General features: G+C 37.8%; 1 protein-coding gene across 3 annotated transcripts in view; it reads right to left on the reverse strand.

Annotated features, from left to right (window-relative positions):
- The window catches only part of MYPN (myopalladin), a 113,265-nt gene that overhangs the window by 8,585 nt on the left and 87,898 nt on the right, over nucleotides 1-16,782 (reverse strand). For all 3 annotated transcript variants that reach the window (XM_045841936.1, XM_045841938.1, XM_045841935.1), the window contains 4 exons: nucleotides 5,482-5,703; nucleotides 4,121-4,270; nucleotides 3,159-3,241; nucleotides 1,845-1,971 (listed from right to left, as the gene is read on the reverse strand). In XM_045841936.1, the coding sequence (XP_045697892.1) occupies nucleotides 1,845-1,971; nucleotides 3,159-3,241; nucleotides 4,121-4,270; nucleotides 5,482-5,703 (582 nt within the window). The remainder of the gene's footprint in view (nucleotides 1-1,844; nucleotides 1,972-3,158; nucleotides 3,242-4,120; nucleotides 4,271-5,481; nucleotides 5,704-16,782) is intronic.

The raw sequence follows: 16,782 nt of genomic DNA on the forward strand, positions 1-16,782 counted from the left end.
TGTAATATAATCACACGGGGAGCATCTGAAAATCCTAATGCCCACTATTTAACATAGTAACATTAAATCAGAAACTCTGGGGATGGGGCCCGTACATGGGTGTCTGCTAGGGCTTAGAAGTAACAGTCAATTTGGAACATTATTCAGGCCTTCATTGGGAGAGCAAGAATCATCAAGAGAAGTGGACTTTATGAATTACTGACCTCAAGCCTTTACTAATTTGCATCTGAATTTTCCACAGCACTCTGCATCTTTGTCTGGGCAGAAGGGCGACTTAAATTTCTCTGCATACTGGGAGATATCCAGGCTGCTCAAGTGAACCTCGTTCTTTTTTTTCTGATATTTTATTTTATTGATTATGTTATTACAGTTGTGCCATTTCCCCTCTTTATTCCCCTCTGCCCTGCACACCCCCTCCCACCCAAATTCCCCCCTTTAGTTCATGTTCACGGGTTGTACCTGTAAGTTCTTTGGCTTCTACATTTCCCATACTATTCTTACCCTCCCTTGTGTATTTTGTACCTACCATTTATGTTACTTATTTCCTGTACCTTTTCCCCCTTTTTCCTCTCCCACTCCCCTGCTGATAACCCTCCATGTGATCTCCATTTCTGTGATTCTATTCTGGTTCTAGTTGTTTGCTTAGTTTGTTTTTGTTTTTGATTTTTTAGGTTCAGTTGTTGATAGTTGTGAATTTGTTGTCATTTTACTGTTCATAGTTTTTATCTTTTTTTCTTAGATAAGTCCCTTTAACATTTCATATAATAAGGGCTTGGTGATGATGAACTCCTTTAACTTGACCTTATCTGGGAAACACTTTCTCTGCCCTTTCATTCTAAATGATAGCTTTGCTGGATAGAGTAATCTTGGATGTAGGTCCTTGCCTTTCATGACTTGGAATACTTCTTTCCAGCCCCTTCTTGCCTGTTAAGATTTCTTTTGAGAAATCAGTTGACAGTCTTACGGGCACTCCTCTGTAGGTAACTGTCTCTTTTTCTTTTGTTGCTTTTAAGATCCTCTCCTTCTGCCCTGGTTAGTGTGGCTCAGTGGATTGAGTGACAGTCTGCTAACAAAAAGGTTGCCGGTTTGATTCCCGGTCGGGGCACATGCCTGGGTTGCAGGCTGGGTCCCCAGTGAGGGGTGCAGGAGACACAATCACACATTGACATTTCTCTCCCTCTCTTTCTCCCTTCCTTCCTCTCTGTCTAAAAATAAATAAATAAAATAAATAAATAAAAAAGATTCTTTCCTCTTTAATCTTGGCTAATGTAATTATGATGTGCTTTGGTGTGTTCCTCCTTGGGTCCAACTTCTTTGGGACTTTCTGAGCTTCCTGGACTTCCTGGAGCGAACCTCATTCTTGATCAAAGAATTAGAATAGCTACAGGTGATGAATGATGATTAGCATCAGAAATTACCGTCTGTTTTTATAAACTGCCTTGGAGCCATCTTTTCATGACTGTAATTTTTAAAAGGCTTCAAGAATGTAAAAATCACATTTTGGCTTTATAGTAACAAAGACTTTCCAGGCACCATAAGGAAAACGTCAGAATTATATCACCTCTTTTGTTGTTTTTTTTTTTACAAACACGGAGTTAACTTGATACAATACCGATAGTAAGATACAAAGGCTTAAAAATTTCATGAAATATTTTTGTCTAGTATTAAATACTTCAAAACAGCATTGTGAGGAAAACAAAGTGATCTATCTCCTTTCCCCAGTCCTCTTTTCCTTGTGAAAACCCCACAAAATAAAAACAAAAATAAGTGAAAACAAACAAACAAACAATTGCAAAACATGAACAGATCTGGAGCCACAGATGGCGGATGGCGCTAGGGCCTACCTTACAGTCCAGCCGACAGAGGCGCCCCTCGTGAGCTACCATATCCCCAGGAGCCTGCAGGAAATGTGGTCGGAAAAAGCGTTCCTGTAGGGGCTCCTTGTCTTTTTCTTGCACTCGGGACCTTCCTCTATAACAACAAATGTGTTGAGGTATTAAATACAGAAACTCACTTATAAACTTATGACAGTAGGCATTCAGGCATGGCTATTGGGTCTGGAAAATGAATTTTCTTTCTTTCTTTTTTTTTTGTGGGTGGTAGGTGGTGAGGGAGGGTGAAAGTGTTGCTGGACCATAAACAAATAATAAATAATAAATAATGGTGTGGATCTGATGTAAAAAACAAAGTGGTAAGTATCTCATATACTGTAGGTTTATCTTGTGAGATCTGTAATCAAATAAACAGGCTTTAGCTTCTTGCTCTCTGAAGTCATTCTGGGTTAAGTGGCTTAGCTTCTCTTGCCTTGGGTTTGACCAGTTGTTCAAAAGTTTCAAAATAAACAAATAAATCAGTATGCATGCTGAACCTCAAATGAGAGCCAAAGGAGAAGTGCTGTTTATGACCCAGAACAAGGCAGCTGCAATCCTTGTGTCTCCAAGTAATAAAATTTAACCTGGCTATAAATTATAGCAGATCATTAAAGATTATCACGAACTTACTGGTTCAGAATGACCAACAGTAACAGCTGCTCTTGAAAAAAAAATGAAGAAGGTATAGTGCAACGACAGTGAAATACTGTATCTGAAATATGAGTCACTATTTTTGTTTCTTTGGTAAGTCAAATTTAATTCATCCATGTCAGCAACTATGGAATGCTTTGCTAAGATTTTATGGCGCCATAAGAGTCAAGGAAAAGCTATGCTCTTTCTTCTTAGTAGTTCATAAAGTCAGAGAGAAAGAAAGTCAAGTAGTTTATTAGAAAGAATTGGTATACTGGAGACAACAACAACAATATTCAGTGTATGTCCACACAAGCATTAACAGTTTTTGTTTTACTAAAGAAAAAATGATGATCCCAGGTCTAATTTATATGTAAACAGGTTACAAATTTTGAAGCATTAAAAGTGTGCTGTAGGTCAGTACTTTTCAAATTTATTATGTTTATGAGTCACCTGGAGATCTTATTAAAATATAATTCTGATTCAGTAGGTTTGGGGTGGGGCTTAGGATTCTGCATTTGCAATAAGCTCCCAAGTGGTACTGATGCTACAGGTTGATGACTACACTTTAAGTAACAATTTCTGGACCCACTGCTTCAGTGCTATTGTAATGGGTGGTTGCTTGGGAGTAGCTAGAGAAGGAAGATCCTTATTTACCTGTGAGACTGACCAGTAGGTGTTACTCGACTGCGCATCGGCAAACTTTGTACCATTAAGTGGCCAGAACAGCTGATTCTCCCCTAAGAAACAGAAAATGAATAATACTGAAATGAGAATTCCACATCTCAATTTAATATACTTTTTTGAACATGACTCTTATAACTATTATGAACCTTTTGGCTAAATAAGTTTTCTTTGGGGGGATAAACATATAATATGACTCCTTAAATCACTGTAAATAGTCCATGGGGAGGGATTTTAAATAAAATTTTGATGACTTTCAGTTTTTTAAGCTGAGAAATGAACAGAGCACAAATGTAAAAATATGAATTCTTGTGCAGCCATATGCAGAGATCATGGCCAAGTGTTCTTATACTTGCCTCAATAAAGATTATCTTCAAAACTACTATTTTAGTAGGAGGGGTGGGTGAGACTAGAAATTCCTATTCTAATAGTAGTTGAACATATTTATTCAGCCATATCTTTTAGAGGAAGTTGTCAATCTCATCAGAAAAGGAAAGCATAAGATTATGGCTTTCTAACTTTTACAAAAAACAAAAAAGAAGGATGTTATGAGTTTGAGAGATATTCATAAGACTTTGTGAAGTAATTTGCTTATTCTCTAAATGACAAAAACAACAAATCATTTTTTGAATAGATCAGTTTATTGACCCTTCAAGAGAGTCAGTGAGTTGATAAACACAAGATTTAGCCCAATGGGTGTGGGATGTAATAAATAGATACCACTAATGTTTTTGACAAAGGCTGAAGGGTTGAGTGACCCATCAGTGGCTAACCGGTCTTAAATTGTGATACTGTGCTTTAATACACACAATCACAATGCTTCTTATTCATTTTCCTCGGCAAGCCTCAGCAACTCCCACCTCTCAAGTTCTCATTCATGACACCACCCATTCCTTCCTAAGAGTGCAGCAAAATGCTGAACCCTGCATCTCCACCTGGGGGTTGGCAGCCATGATGGTGTAGTTGCCATCATCATCACTCGTGGTGGATTCAATGTGCAGAGAACACGTTCCATCTCCTTCTCGTTTCATTTTGCAGTGCTCATTTTGCTTTGAAATCTGCTTTCCATCTTTGAACCAGTAAACCTGAAATAAAAGATGATCAAGGAGCATATACATTGTTCTGTACATCTTCACAGGATAATAAAGTAGGGAGTAGGATGAAGCAAGGGCTGATTCCCATCTCTATAAGTGAGTCACCTCTTATAAAACATTCAGAAAAAATTATAAAACATATTAAAAGCAGTGTAATATGTTCCAACACTTACACAATGCTTAAGTCAAAAATTCTACATAATTTAGGATCAAGATGAAGCTTTTACTATTTTTGTTGTACTTCATAATTACTTAGAAAGTTACTCTAAGTACAGACATACTTTCAAAGGCAAAGGAAAAACAGAAAACTAGGAGCCTATTTTTCCATTATCCTATTCCCATTATCTTTTTCCATTACAGGCTCAAGTCTTCTGCAGTTGCAGATCTCAGGGTTTAGATGGGCTTACCTTGCTTGAAAGAATAGTATGGTTTATTATGTTGAGTAGAATGAGGCCAGGATTCACTCTCTAAATTTTTCATCCAGCTAAAAATTGAATATATATATTTTTCATGGTAAATTCTGCATATATCAAGGAGATATCTCAAAGGTGGGGGGGTGGAGGGTAAGGGGGTAGGATGAAGTACTGATTGCAACTGCCCTTTGTAGAGGGGTACGTTCCTCTACATTTCCTTGTTCGCTAACGTTACGTGATAACACCAGGCTAATTATTGTTTGTGAAAGAAGAGTGGAGAGATCTCCTGCTACAGCAATACTGGGTGTAAATCCTTCTCTTAGCTGACTGCCAAAAAATCTGATGACTCATAAGATTTTTCAGCAGCCAGTGATAATGATATTTGACATTTTTAGCATTTACCAAGCTAATAGTAATGATACAAATATAGCTCGCTTTGTACAACAACAGGGACACTGTAGACATTCAATAAGTGTTAAGTATAAAAAAATCAATTTGGCGAGTTTGATGGTTGAGAGAATCAATAGCCTAAAACAGAGGATCATAACTAAGAAGTTTATTTTAAAATTTTAATAAAATTCTAACTTACCCATAAGTCTGATTTATTTTTGGTCTACTTAACAATCTTATTCCTGATTGTCTCTTTTAAGCCAAATTAGGTAGACTTTGTTAATTTTCTGATATTGGTTTTTATTCCCTTTGTAGATATTTCACTTGAGTCTGATAAGAAAGGTACTGTCTACGGTTCTGTGCTGTTGCTTTGCCAACTGGCTCATCATCTTCCCTTACCTTTGGAACAGGTATTCCAACAATTTTGCAGGTGAACGTGACTGGAGAGCCTTCTGTGACCCGGAAGTGCTTGAGTCTTTTGTCAAAGATGGGAGCAATACACTTGCCTGTGGGGATCGCGTCATGTTGGATTTCATCATCTGATTCATCAACAGGGGTACGTTCCAAGCGAAACTCTATTTCATTCATCAGTCTCTGCTCAAAGCTTGAAATTTTGTACTCCTGTCAAAATGGCAAACATCTTTCAATTTCAATTTCTATGGGCAAGGAAGAAGGTGTCATTATAATTTAAAGATGCAACTTTTTAAGGTTCAGATGTTAGATTTATATCATGGAGCCCCAATAAACCAGGCATGTTCCATTTCCAGGTCCTCACCACGAGCACTAAAGGTGATTTCAGTGTCTCTACTATAATCCCAAACTGCCTTAGTGAATCCCGATTCCTCACCTTGAGCATGGAGCCCCTGTAGAATCCTGTAGGGAATGGAATGAAGATGGAATGTAATATCCATAACTACTATTAATGTCCATTTCAATATGTAGAGCTCCCTATGAACTGCATTCTGATGGATGCCTGTATTACTAATCTCCTGTCTCTCCTGGACATTCCCATCCGCATACCTGAAGAAAATCTATCCTGAATATATCTTCCTTGACTCCATATCCATCTTCATTGCATCTCTCTACTCCCTTCACAACAAAACTATTTGAAAAAATTTTATATTGTTACAGGATCATTTCTTTGTCACCTGTTCCCTTGCTAACCTAGTCCAGTTAGGATTGTATTCTCACTGTTCCACTGTAATTACTGTTGTTAGGGTCTCCAAATTTGCCAAATCCAGCTGTCACTTATTTGTTCTTACCTTATCATACCTCTCAGCAGCATTAGGCACAGATGACTACTTCTCCTTTTTGAAACATTTTATTCTGTGGGTATTCATGACACCACACTGGTTTTCCTTCTCTGTCTCTAGCTGCTCCTTATCAGTCTTCTTTGCTAGCTCCTAATTGTAGGTAGGTGATCTCATCCAATCCCACAGCTTCAGATATCTTCTGTATACTGAATGGCCCCAAATCCATATCTCCAAGTTGGGTATTTCCCCAGAACTCATAAACCCAGTAATCTACTTTGTATTATGAGAGTCATATACCCAATGGTTTACTCTACATCATGGCTTGGATGCCCAATGGGCACCTCAAACTTAGCATGGTCTAACAATGCCCACTTGATTTCTGTTCCCAGAAATGCTCCTATCCCGCTCTTTCTCATCTCAGGAAATGGCATCTCTATTCATACACTTGGTTAAGTGGCTAAGCCAGTGTTTCCACACACAGTCTATGGTGAAAACCAGGTTTCTAAAAATTTCCAACCTGTACTTTTATAAAATAAAATAAGAATGAATTTACTAGAAAAATGAGAATATAAAAGCATGCAAATTTATTATGCTCAAAAGACGTGAAATTTTTCTGTAAAATTACTATAAAAATTTTGTAATGGTTACTCTCAATTTGTGTACTTATCTCAAGGTGGAGAGGAGATAGCTTGCAGACTGCCACAGGTCCTGAGACCATCCTTTGAGTGTACCCAGTTAAACTCTAAATCTAGGACTTACCCGAATTCCTTTCACTTGCTCTCCCTGCCATATTCTATCTAGCTTAAAAGTTACTTCTCCAAAGCAGCCTTCCCCAGGTCACTTCATGTAGTAACTCTCTACTCTAATTTTCTGTCTAATATCAGTTTCTATGTAGCATTTTTCTTGTTTGTTTCTTGATTGAATGATTGGATATGTCTAAGCACTAGAATGTTACTCCACAAGAGCAGGGGTCATATTTACCTTGCTTCTCTCTGGGTCAATAGCAACCTACACAGTGAGTGGCTGCCTCATGGCAGGTACTCAGGGAGCTTCTGAAGAATGAGTGAATTCATGAGTGACATGGGCAAGCACTTGTTCCAACTGTGCACATCTTTGAGGAATCTGGAAGGTTTTTTGGTGATTTTATCAAGTTGGGGCCCAATTTTACAGAATTTAAAAATGGTTGAATTGATTTCACACAAGGAACTACAGAAGCAATGTGATGAAAATATGCATATTTTGTTTTACTATAAATGTATACATGGTTGAATATTTATTGTTTTACCAATACTGCAAATTGGGAGGTGATGAAAACAGAACATGCAGTGAATTATTTTAAAAATACTAACAGAACTGAGAACCCACTGTAATGCACTTTGTTAATGAAAATGATAAAACAATATATTGATAAGCTGGGACACGTGTGATAGTTTTAATTGTGTCTTCTTCAGAACTTTGCTTCTGGCACAATTAGGTATGGAAGAACATTAGGTATATGTTTACTTCAGGGCCTGGGAGAGCTTAACATCCTTGAGCAATGTGTCAGTTGTATGTGAAATGGGGAGCAGGTATGACACATGATGACACCCACAGAAAGATGACACCTGATGACACTTGGAAGCGATTGTCTTTAACATCACAGGCACCACACTTTGAACAACATAGAGATGCACAAACAGTTGAACTTAGAAGCAGCTGTATTGATTTTATGTAATAAGGGAAGGTTTTTTAGCTTTAATAATAATAATAATAATAATAATAAATGATAATAATAAAAATAAAATAAAATAAAATAATTGAGAGCCCAGAAATAAATTCACATGTATATGGGCAGATAATTTTTGAAAAAGGAGCCAAGAACATACAATGGAGAAAAGAAAGCCTCTTCAATACATGGTGCTGGGAAAACTGAAAAGACACATGGAAAAGAATAAAAATAGTCTGGTATTTGTCGCCATACACAAAAATTAACTCAAAATGGACCAAGGACCTAAATATAAGACCTGAAACAGTCAATTACATAAAGAAAAAATAGGTACTAAACATATGGGCCTTGGTCTTAGAGAATATCTTATGAATTTGACCTCAAAGGCAAATGTTATTCAGTGGGTTAGTGTTGTTCTGTAGACCAAAGTGCTATGGTTCAATTCCCATTCAGGGCATATGCCTAGATTGTGGGTTCGGGTCCCCAGTCAGGGCACGTGCAAGAGGCAACTGGTCAATGTTTTTCTCTGATATCAATGTTGCTGTCCCTCTCTCTCTCCTTCCCTTCCCTTCTCTCTACAATTGATAAGCATGTCTTTGAGTGAGAATTTAAGAAAAAGGCAATGGAAGTCAAAGTAGAAATAAACTAATGGGGCTGTATCAGACTAAAAAGCTTCCATACAGCAGAAGAAGCCATCCACAAAACAAAAAGGCAACAAACCAAATGGCAGAAGATATTTGCAAACAACACTTTTGATAAGGGGTTAATATCTCACATATATACATAACTCCTACAGCTGAATAACAAAAAAAAACAAACAATCCAATTAAAAAATGGGCAGAGGACATAAATGGACACTTCTCCCAAGAAAACATATGAATGGCTAACAGATATGAAAAGACACTTTTTACTAGCTACTAAGGAAATGCAAATCAACCTACAATGAGATACCACCCCACACCTGTTAGACCAGCTATTATCAACAAGACAAGTTAATAACAAGTGTTGGGGAGGTTGTGGAGAAAAAGGAACCCTCATTCACTGTTGGTGAGAATGTATACTGGTACAGCCACTATAGAAATAGTATAGAGATTCCTCAAAAAGTTAAGAATAGTGTTGTTATGTGACCCAGCAATCCCTCTTCTGGGTATCTACCCCAAAAACTTGAAAATATTTATTTATAAAGATCTATGTACTCTTATTATGTTCAATGCAGCATTATTCACAGAGGCTAAGACATAGAAACAACTGAAGTGCCCTTCAATAGATGATTGTTTAAAAAAGATGTGGCACATGTACACAACAGAATACTACTCAGCCATAAGAAAAGATGGAATACTGCCATTCGTGACACCATGGGTGGATCTTGAGAAGATCATGCTAAATGAAATAAGTCAGATGGAAAAAGTCAATAACCATATGATTTTATTCATATGTGGGATATAAAGCTGAAAGCAACAAATGAACAAAAAGACACACAAACAAACAAAAATGCATAGATACAGACAAAAGTAGAGTGATTATCAGAGGGAAAGGAAGTGGGTGTGTGGTAGTAAAGGGTAAGGTGGTCAAATACACGGTGACAAAAGGAGATTTGACTTTGGATGGTAAACACAATATAATATACAGATGATGTATTATAGAATTGCACACTTGAAACCTATATAATTTATTAACCAATGTCATTCCAATAAATTTAGTTAAAAATACTAATTGTAATTATTAAGCATGGAGTTGTAAACAGATTTTAACTGGAAGTTTCTACTGAGGCACCAAGATGGGCTACATATCAGAAAACAAGAAAGGTGGGAGACAAACTATTCTCCAGAAATTTCAAAGCAGCTGCTTAATGATAAGTTAGATGATTTAAAGTCTCCATCAGAGATATAAGAATCAGGAGGGAGAAGATCCAGTGAGAGGACTTTGGACATAGTTATTAATGTCTGTGAGTCTCTTACCTCCACCTCCCGCCCCAGAGTACCTTCCTTTCACTTGAAGTCTATCCAGCATGGTCTCTCTCCTGCCTAAGAAATCTAGAGTGAGGATAGAGGTGGACTTTTGTGGTGGGGAAGCTGAAGGCAGCATTGAGTAACCCTCATTCCTGCACTGTGTCAGGGCAGAGGCCCTGTGACGGTTCTCTTGTTATGCACAAGTGGGTCATGCATGATGCAAAGCCAGTGTGGGGGCAGCTTTGTCCTCCCATGGTTGGGGAAGGAAGGGGTCAGGAAAAGCAGTTAGGAAAGTGGGGCAAGAGGGAGCAAAAAAGAGAGAGAATAGTTATATTTCCTTTCCTGGCTTTTTAGGTTCTTATCCTGCAGCAGTCCCTGGGGTGTGGGTTGGGGATGGGGGTGTTTGTATGTGGGGCCTTAGTTTTGAATAAGGATTGGAGTGTTGGTTACTACAAGGACTGGGAATTTTGTATTACAAAATTGTATTTTTTTAATCAAAATTGTATTTTTGTTTATTTTATTATTATTTTTGGATCAATATTGTATTTTGCAATAATATTGCAACCATAAAACCTTATATAAACTAAAAGTTTTGATCAAAATGATTTTGAGGTAGCCTCATATTTGAGATTGCCAGGAGCAGAAGAATTAGCCCCATTAAATAAATTTAAAAGAATAATGGAAGAAAAAATAAAATTTCTTTTAAAACATAACTGCTTCATGTACCAGTTATATAATATAGTGTATAAATTGCAGATGAGTGACAAAATCAGAATACTGTAGATGAAGGAGTTTTCATGAAAGATTTCATAAAACATTTGGAAAGTCTAAACGGAGAAGCAAGGAAACCAGGCAACAGTTACTGAAGCTTGTCACTGAAGCAGTGAATCTTCACCTCTGAGATGTTTACAAAAATCGATACCATTCCCAAAGCAGGAAGTGCTGTTTTTTTGTAGTGCTTTGCAACTAAGAGTTGGTTATCCCAAGGGTAACTATCCTTATTACATATAAATCAAAGTTTTCCATTCCAAGTTATGACTGATGGGACTCAGATTTTGTAATAAAATTTGCAAACACAAACAATATATGTAAAGTTAAGTTTAAAGGTGCTTTCTGCACTATTCTGCACAAGGGTACACCACTGAACCAATGTTGGTGGACGGGCACTTTGAATTTCCAGGACTTAATTTATGTTGCATTCCCCATTTTCCCTTGCCTTGTCCCCTTTGTGAGTAAAAGCAGAAGCTTCTGTGCCACCTGCTCGTGGGTGATGTCTATTCTCAAAGGAGAGAATGTGTGTGTGTGTGTGTGTGTGTGTGTGTGTGTGTGTGTGTGTGTAAATCTGGCCTATGTGGCAATCAAATCAGTGATAGATGACCCATCCTTTCTAGACTTATTTTTAAGGCCTCAAGTGAAAATGAATTTCACAGAATTTCAGTTGCTCTATGAAAGATAACAAAAAACTAAAATTTTTTTTTCAGAAGAATGTACAATTTAAAAATATAATTTTTTCTTCCTTTAAAGATAATCCTGGGTTTGGGCTGGGGTGGGGGTGAAATGCAGAAAACTGTACCTGAACAACAATTAAAAAAAATTTTGAAAAGCTAAAAAGAGAAAGATAATCCTAAGAGGGCTGATAATTTGACAACTTGAAACATTTGATTTTTAGGACACGTCTGCAGAAAATTTCTTTAAATTGGCATGGTTGTGGAGAGTGCTTTCCTTCTGTTGAGAACCAAAGTATGATGATACAGTCCAATCAGATACGGCATTGCCAAGGCTCTGAATTTCCAAAATGTGGACCCTTATCAGACACTTACTACCTTAAGCTTATGCTGGCTTCCTCTATTCTGGGTTCTGATTCTACTTCAGAGGAGAGTGGGCAAATAGGATCAACTCAGCTGGAGGAGCCTGCTTAAGGGTTCCAACCAACTCTGGGTACAATGTTCATTAAAAAAAGTCTTATGTGTTAGAGAAGGTATTCTTTGTTTTTTGTTTCAGGGAGATCTACAGTATGATCAGAGGATAAAAGATTCCTCCTTTGTTAAACTTGGAGGTTAACATACATAGAGGATGCCTTCTTTCACTATTTATTTAATAATTACAGGCTACCTTCAATAAAGATGAGCAAGCTTCATGCCTACTTCCTGTCCCTGCTGCCAAGTTCTTAGTAAGCACCTACTATGTGCTAAATTCTGTGATAGGCACTGGAGATACAATATTCTATAAAACGGAGATTCTACCTTCAAAGAGTTTGCATAAAAATACTTTAAATCCATTTCCCCTAAAAGTAAATAAATACTAAAAGATGTACAGATTTATTTTATACTTAAATGTTCACTTAGCACCAGTTTTGCTTAATTTCAGTTTTCTTTTTTTCTGTGTGTAAACTCAGTGCACTTTTTAAAGTTTTTACCTTTTTAATCAGTTGATCAAAATAGATTGCTATCACGGCTAGTAGTATCCACAATTAGGTATAAATGGAGTCTATATAGTCAAGTGAGATATTTTCTATAGATAGGCAACAAATCCCAAATTTTCTGCTTGGTTGAGAGTTTCATTATCCTATCTGAAACTAATGTAAATTCCATTGTTGTGTGTTAATTCAGCAAATACTCACTGAACTCCTTCTCTGAGCTAGACATAACAAGTGCACAACGATGAAAAAGACACCCCCAATTCCAGCTCCCAGAGAGCTTGTGATTGGTGTATCATGCATGGGCCCCTGGCAGATGACATTGGGACATTTCTTCACTACAGTGTCCTACAGTTCCCAAATGGGGCAACCTAAGGCCAATGGCTACATGAAATTTTTAATAGAAAATCCTATACACTCCACCAAAAAACTACTCAATCTAATAAGTGAATTTGGCAAAACAGCAGGATACAAAGTCAATATTCAGAAATCAAAGGTATTTTTATATACCAACAATGAAATATCAGAAACAGAAATCAGGAAAAAGGTTCCATTTGCTATGCCAACAAGAAAAATAAAGTACCTAGGAATAAACCTAACCAAGGAGGTAAAAGACCTTTACTCAGAAAACTACACAATGCTGAAGAAAGAAATTAAGGCAGACACAAACAAATGGAAACATGTACCATGTTCATGGATTTGAAGATTTAACATCATCAAATGTCCATGCTACCCAAAGCAATTTATAGATTCAATGCAATCCCTATTAAAATACCAATGACATATTTCACAGAAATAAAACAAATATTTCAAAAATTAATGTGGAATAATAAATGACCCCAAATAGCTCTTCTTTCTCAAAACAGCAATTTTGAGAAAGAAGAACAAAACAGGAGGGATCAAAATACCTGATATCAAACTGTATTACAAGGCTACTGTAATCAAAACAGCCTGGTACTGGCATAAGAACAGATATATAGATTTCCAGCCAAGATGAAGGCATAGGCAGACACACTTTGCCTCTTCACACAACCAGAAGAAGGAAAACAACAAATTTAAAAACAAAAAACAACCAGAACTGACAGAAAATCAAACCGTATGGAAGTCTGACAACCAAGGAGTTAAAGAAGAAATATTCATCCAGATCGGTAGGAGGAGTGGAGATCGACAGCCAGGAGGAGAGGACTCTCAGCAAGGTGGCAGCTTGTGGAGCAAGTGGTCCCACAATCACGTGCAGATAAACTGGGAACAACAACTGGGAGTATGACAGACCATGAAACCCAGGGTCCCAGAGCAGGGAAATAAAGCCTCAAAGCCTCTGACTGAAAACACCTGTGGGATTGAGTCTGCAGTGGGAGAAACTCCAAGCCTCACAGGCGAGTTCATTGGAGAGACCCACAGGGTCCTAGAATTCACACAAACCCACCCAACTGGGAATCAGCACCAGAAGGGCCCAATTTGATTGTGGGTAGAAGGGGAAGGGACTGAAAGTTGGCAGAGAGCTGAGCAAGTGGCACTGTTCCCTCTTGGACCCCTTCCCCACACATGGTGTCACAACACAGTGTTGTGGGTTGCCCCACCCAGGTGAACACACAAGGCTCTGCCCATTACTATGTAACAGGCACGTTGAGACAAAAAAAAAAAAACCACAAAAAACGTTGCCCAAATGAAAGAACAGATCAAAGCTCCAGAAAAAATACAACTAAGCAACGAACAGATAGCCAACCTATCAGATGCACAGTTCAAAACACTGGTAATCAGGATGCTCACAGAATTGGTTGAATTTGGTCACAAATTAGAGGAATAAGTGAAGGCTATGAAAAGTGAAATAAAGGAAAATGTACAGAGCACCAATAGTGATAAGAAGGAAACCATGACTCAAATCAATGGTTTGGAACAGAAGGAAGAAAGAAACATTCTACCAGAACAGAATGAAGAAACCAGAATTTTAAAAAAAATGAGGAGAGGCTTAGCAACTTCCAGGACATCTTTAAATGTTCCAACATCTGAATCATAGGAGTGACAGAAGGAGAAGAAGAGCAAGAAATTGAAAATTTATTTGAACAAATAACAAAGGAGAACTTCCCCAATCTGGTGAAGGAAATAGACTTCCAGGAAGTCCAGGAAGCTCAGAGAGTCCCCAAGAAGTTGGACCCAAGGAGGAACACACCAAGACACATAATAATTAAGTTACCCAAGATTAAAGATAAGGAGAGAATCTTAAAAGCAGCAAGAGAAAAGGAAAGTTACCTACAAAGGAGATCCCATAAGGATATCATCTGAATTCTCAAAAGAAACCTTGCCACCAAAAAGGGGCTGGAAAGAAGTATTCGAAGTCATGAAAGGCAAGGACCTACATCCAATATTACTCTATCCAGCAAAGCTATGAAAGGGCAGAATGAAAGGGCAGATAAAGTGCTTCTCAGATAAGGTCAAGTTAAAGGAGTTCATCATCACCAAGCTCTTATTATATGAAATGTTAAATGGACCTATCTAAGAAATAGAAGATCAAAAACTATGAACAGCAAAATAATAACAAACTCACAGCTATCAACAACTGGATCTAAAAAACAAAAACTAAGCAAACAACTAGAACAAGAACAGAATCACAGAAATGGAGATCACATGGAGGGTCATCAGTGGGGAGGGAGAGGGGGAGAATAGTGGGAAAAGGAGCAGGAATAAGTAGCATAAATGGTAGGCACAAAATAGACAGGAGAGGTTAAGAATAGTATAGGAAATGGAGAAGCCAAAGAACTTATATGTATGACCCATGGACATGAACTAAAGGCAGTGGAGGAACGAGGGGTGGGAGGTAGTGTGCAGGGTGGAGGGGAATAAAGGGAGGGAAAATAGGACAACTGTAATAGCATAATCAATAAAATACATTAAAAAACACGAAAACAGACATATAGAACAATGGAACAGAATAGAGATCCCAGAAATGAACCCATGTCTCTATGGTCAATTACTATTTGACAAAGCAGGCAGAAGCATAAAATGGAGTAAAAATAGCCTCTTCAACAAATGGTGTTGGGAGATTTGAACAGCTATGTGCAGAAAAATGAAACTTGATCACCAACTTACAACATACACAAAAATAACCTCAAGGTGCATAAAAGACTTAAACATAAATTGTGAAACCATAAAAGTCCTAGAGGAGAACACAGGGAGGAAAATCTCAGATATTCCATGCAGCATATTTTCACTGATGTGCCCCCTAGAGCAAAGGATATAAAGGAAAGAATAAACAAATGGGACTTCATCAAAATAAAAAACTTCTGCATGGCTGAAGAAAACATCAGCAAAATGAAAAGGGAATTCACCATATGGGAAAATATATTTGCAAATGATACCTCGGACAAGGGTTTGATCTTCAAAATATATAAAAATCTCACAAGACTCCACTCCAGGAAGACAACCCAATTAAAAAATGGGCAAAGGACCTGAACAGACACTTCTCCAAGGAGGACATACAGAAGGCCCAGAGACATATGAAAGGGTGTTCAGCATCACTAGCCATCAGAGAGATGCAAATTAAAACCACAATGAGATACCACTTCACACCAGTCAGAATGGCCATCATAAACAAAGCAACAAACAAGTGTTGGAGAGGTTGTGGAGAAAAGGGAACCCTAGTGCACTGTTGGTAGGAATTCAGACTAGTACAGCCACTGTGGAAAACAATATGAAATTTTCTCAGAAAACTAAAAATGCAACTGCCTTTTGACCAGCAATTCCACTGTTGAGACTATACCCTAAGAATCCTGAAACACCCATTCAAAAGAATATGCACTCCAATGTTCATAGCAGCACAATTTACCATAGTCAAGGGCTGGAAGCAACCTAAGTGCCCATCAGTACACGAGTGGATCAAAAAACTATGGTACATTTACACAATGGAATACTACGCAGCAGAAAGAAAGAAGGAGCTCCTACCTTTCACGACAGCATCGGTGGATCAGGAGAGCATTATGCTAAATGTAATAAGCCAGATGGTGAAAGACAAATACCATATGATCTCACCTATAAGCGGTACCTAATCAACAAAACGAAGAAGCAAGCAAAATATAACCAGAGTCATTGAAATTAGGAACAAACTGATAGTAACCAGAGGGAGGTGGAGGGGGATAATGGGGGGAAAAGGGGGAAGGGTTGTCAGGAATGTGTATAAAGGACACAGGGACAAAGCCAAAGGGGGTAGGATCGAGGGTGGGGGGTGGAGATGGCTGGCGTTGGGGGAAAATGGAGTCAACTCTTCTTGAACAACAATAAAAAAGAAAGAAAAGGAATGGATGGCAAGACTGCTCACAAACGAGGGTTTTATAAAGAATTCATGGTAGAGAAGAAAGAGGTAAAATTTAAATAGAGGAAATG

The sequence above is a fragment of the Phyllostomus hastatus genome, unplaced genomic scaffold (assembly GCF_019186645.2).
Source record: "Phyllostomus hastatus isolate PE091 unplaced genomic scaffold, TTU_PhHast_1.1 phas_contig_38, whole genome shotgun sequence".
Lineage (NCBI taxonomy): Eukaryota > Metazoa > Chordata > Mammalia > Chiroptera > Phyllostomidae > Phyllostomus > Phyllostomus hastatus.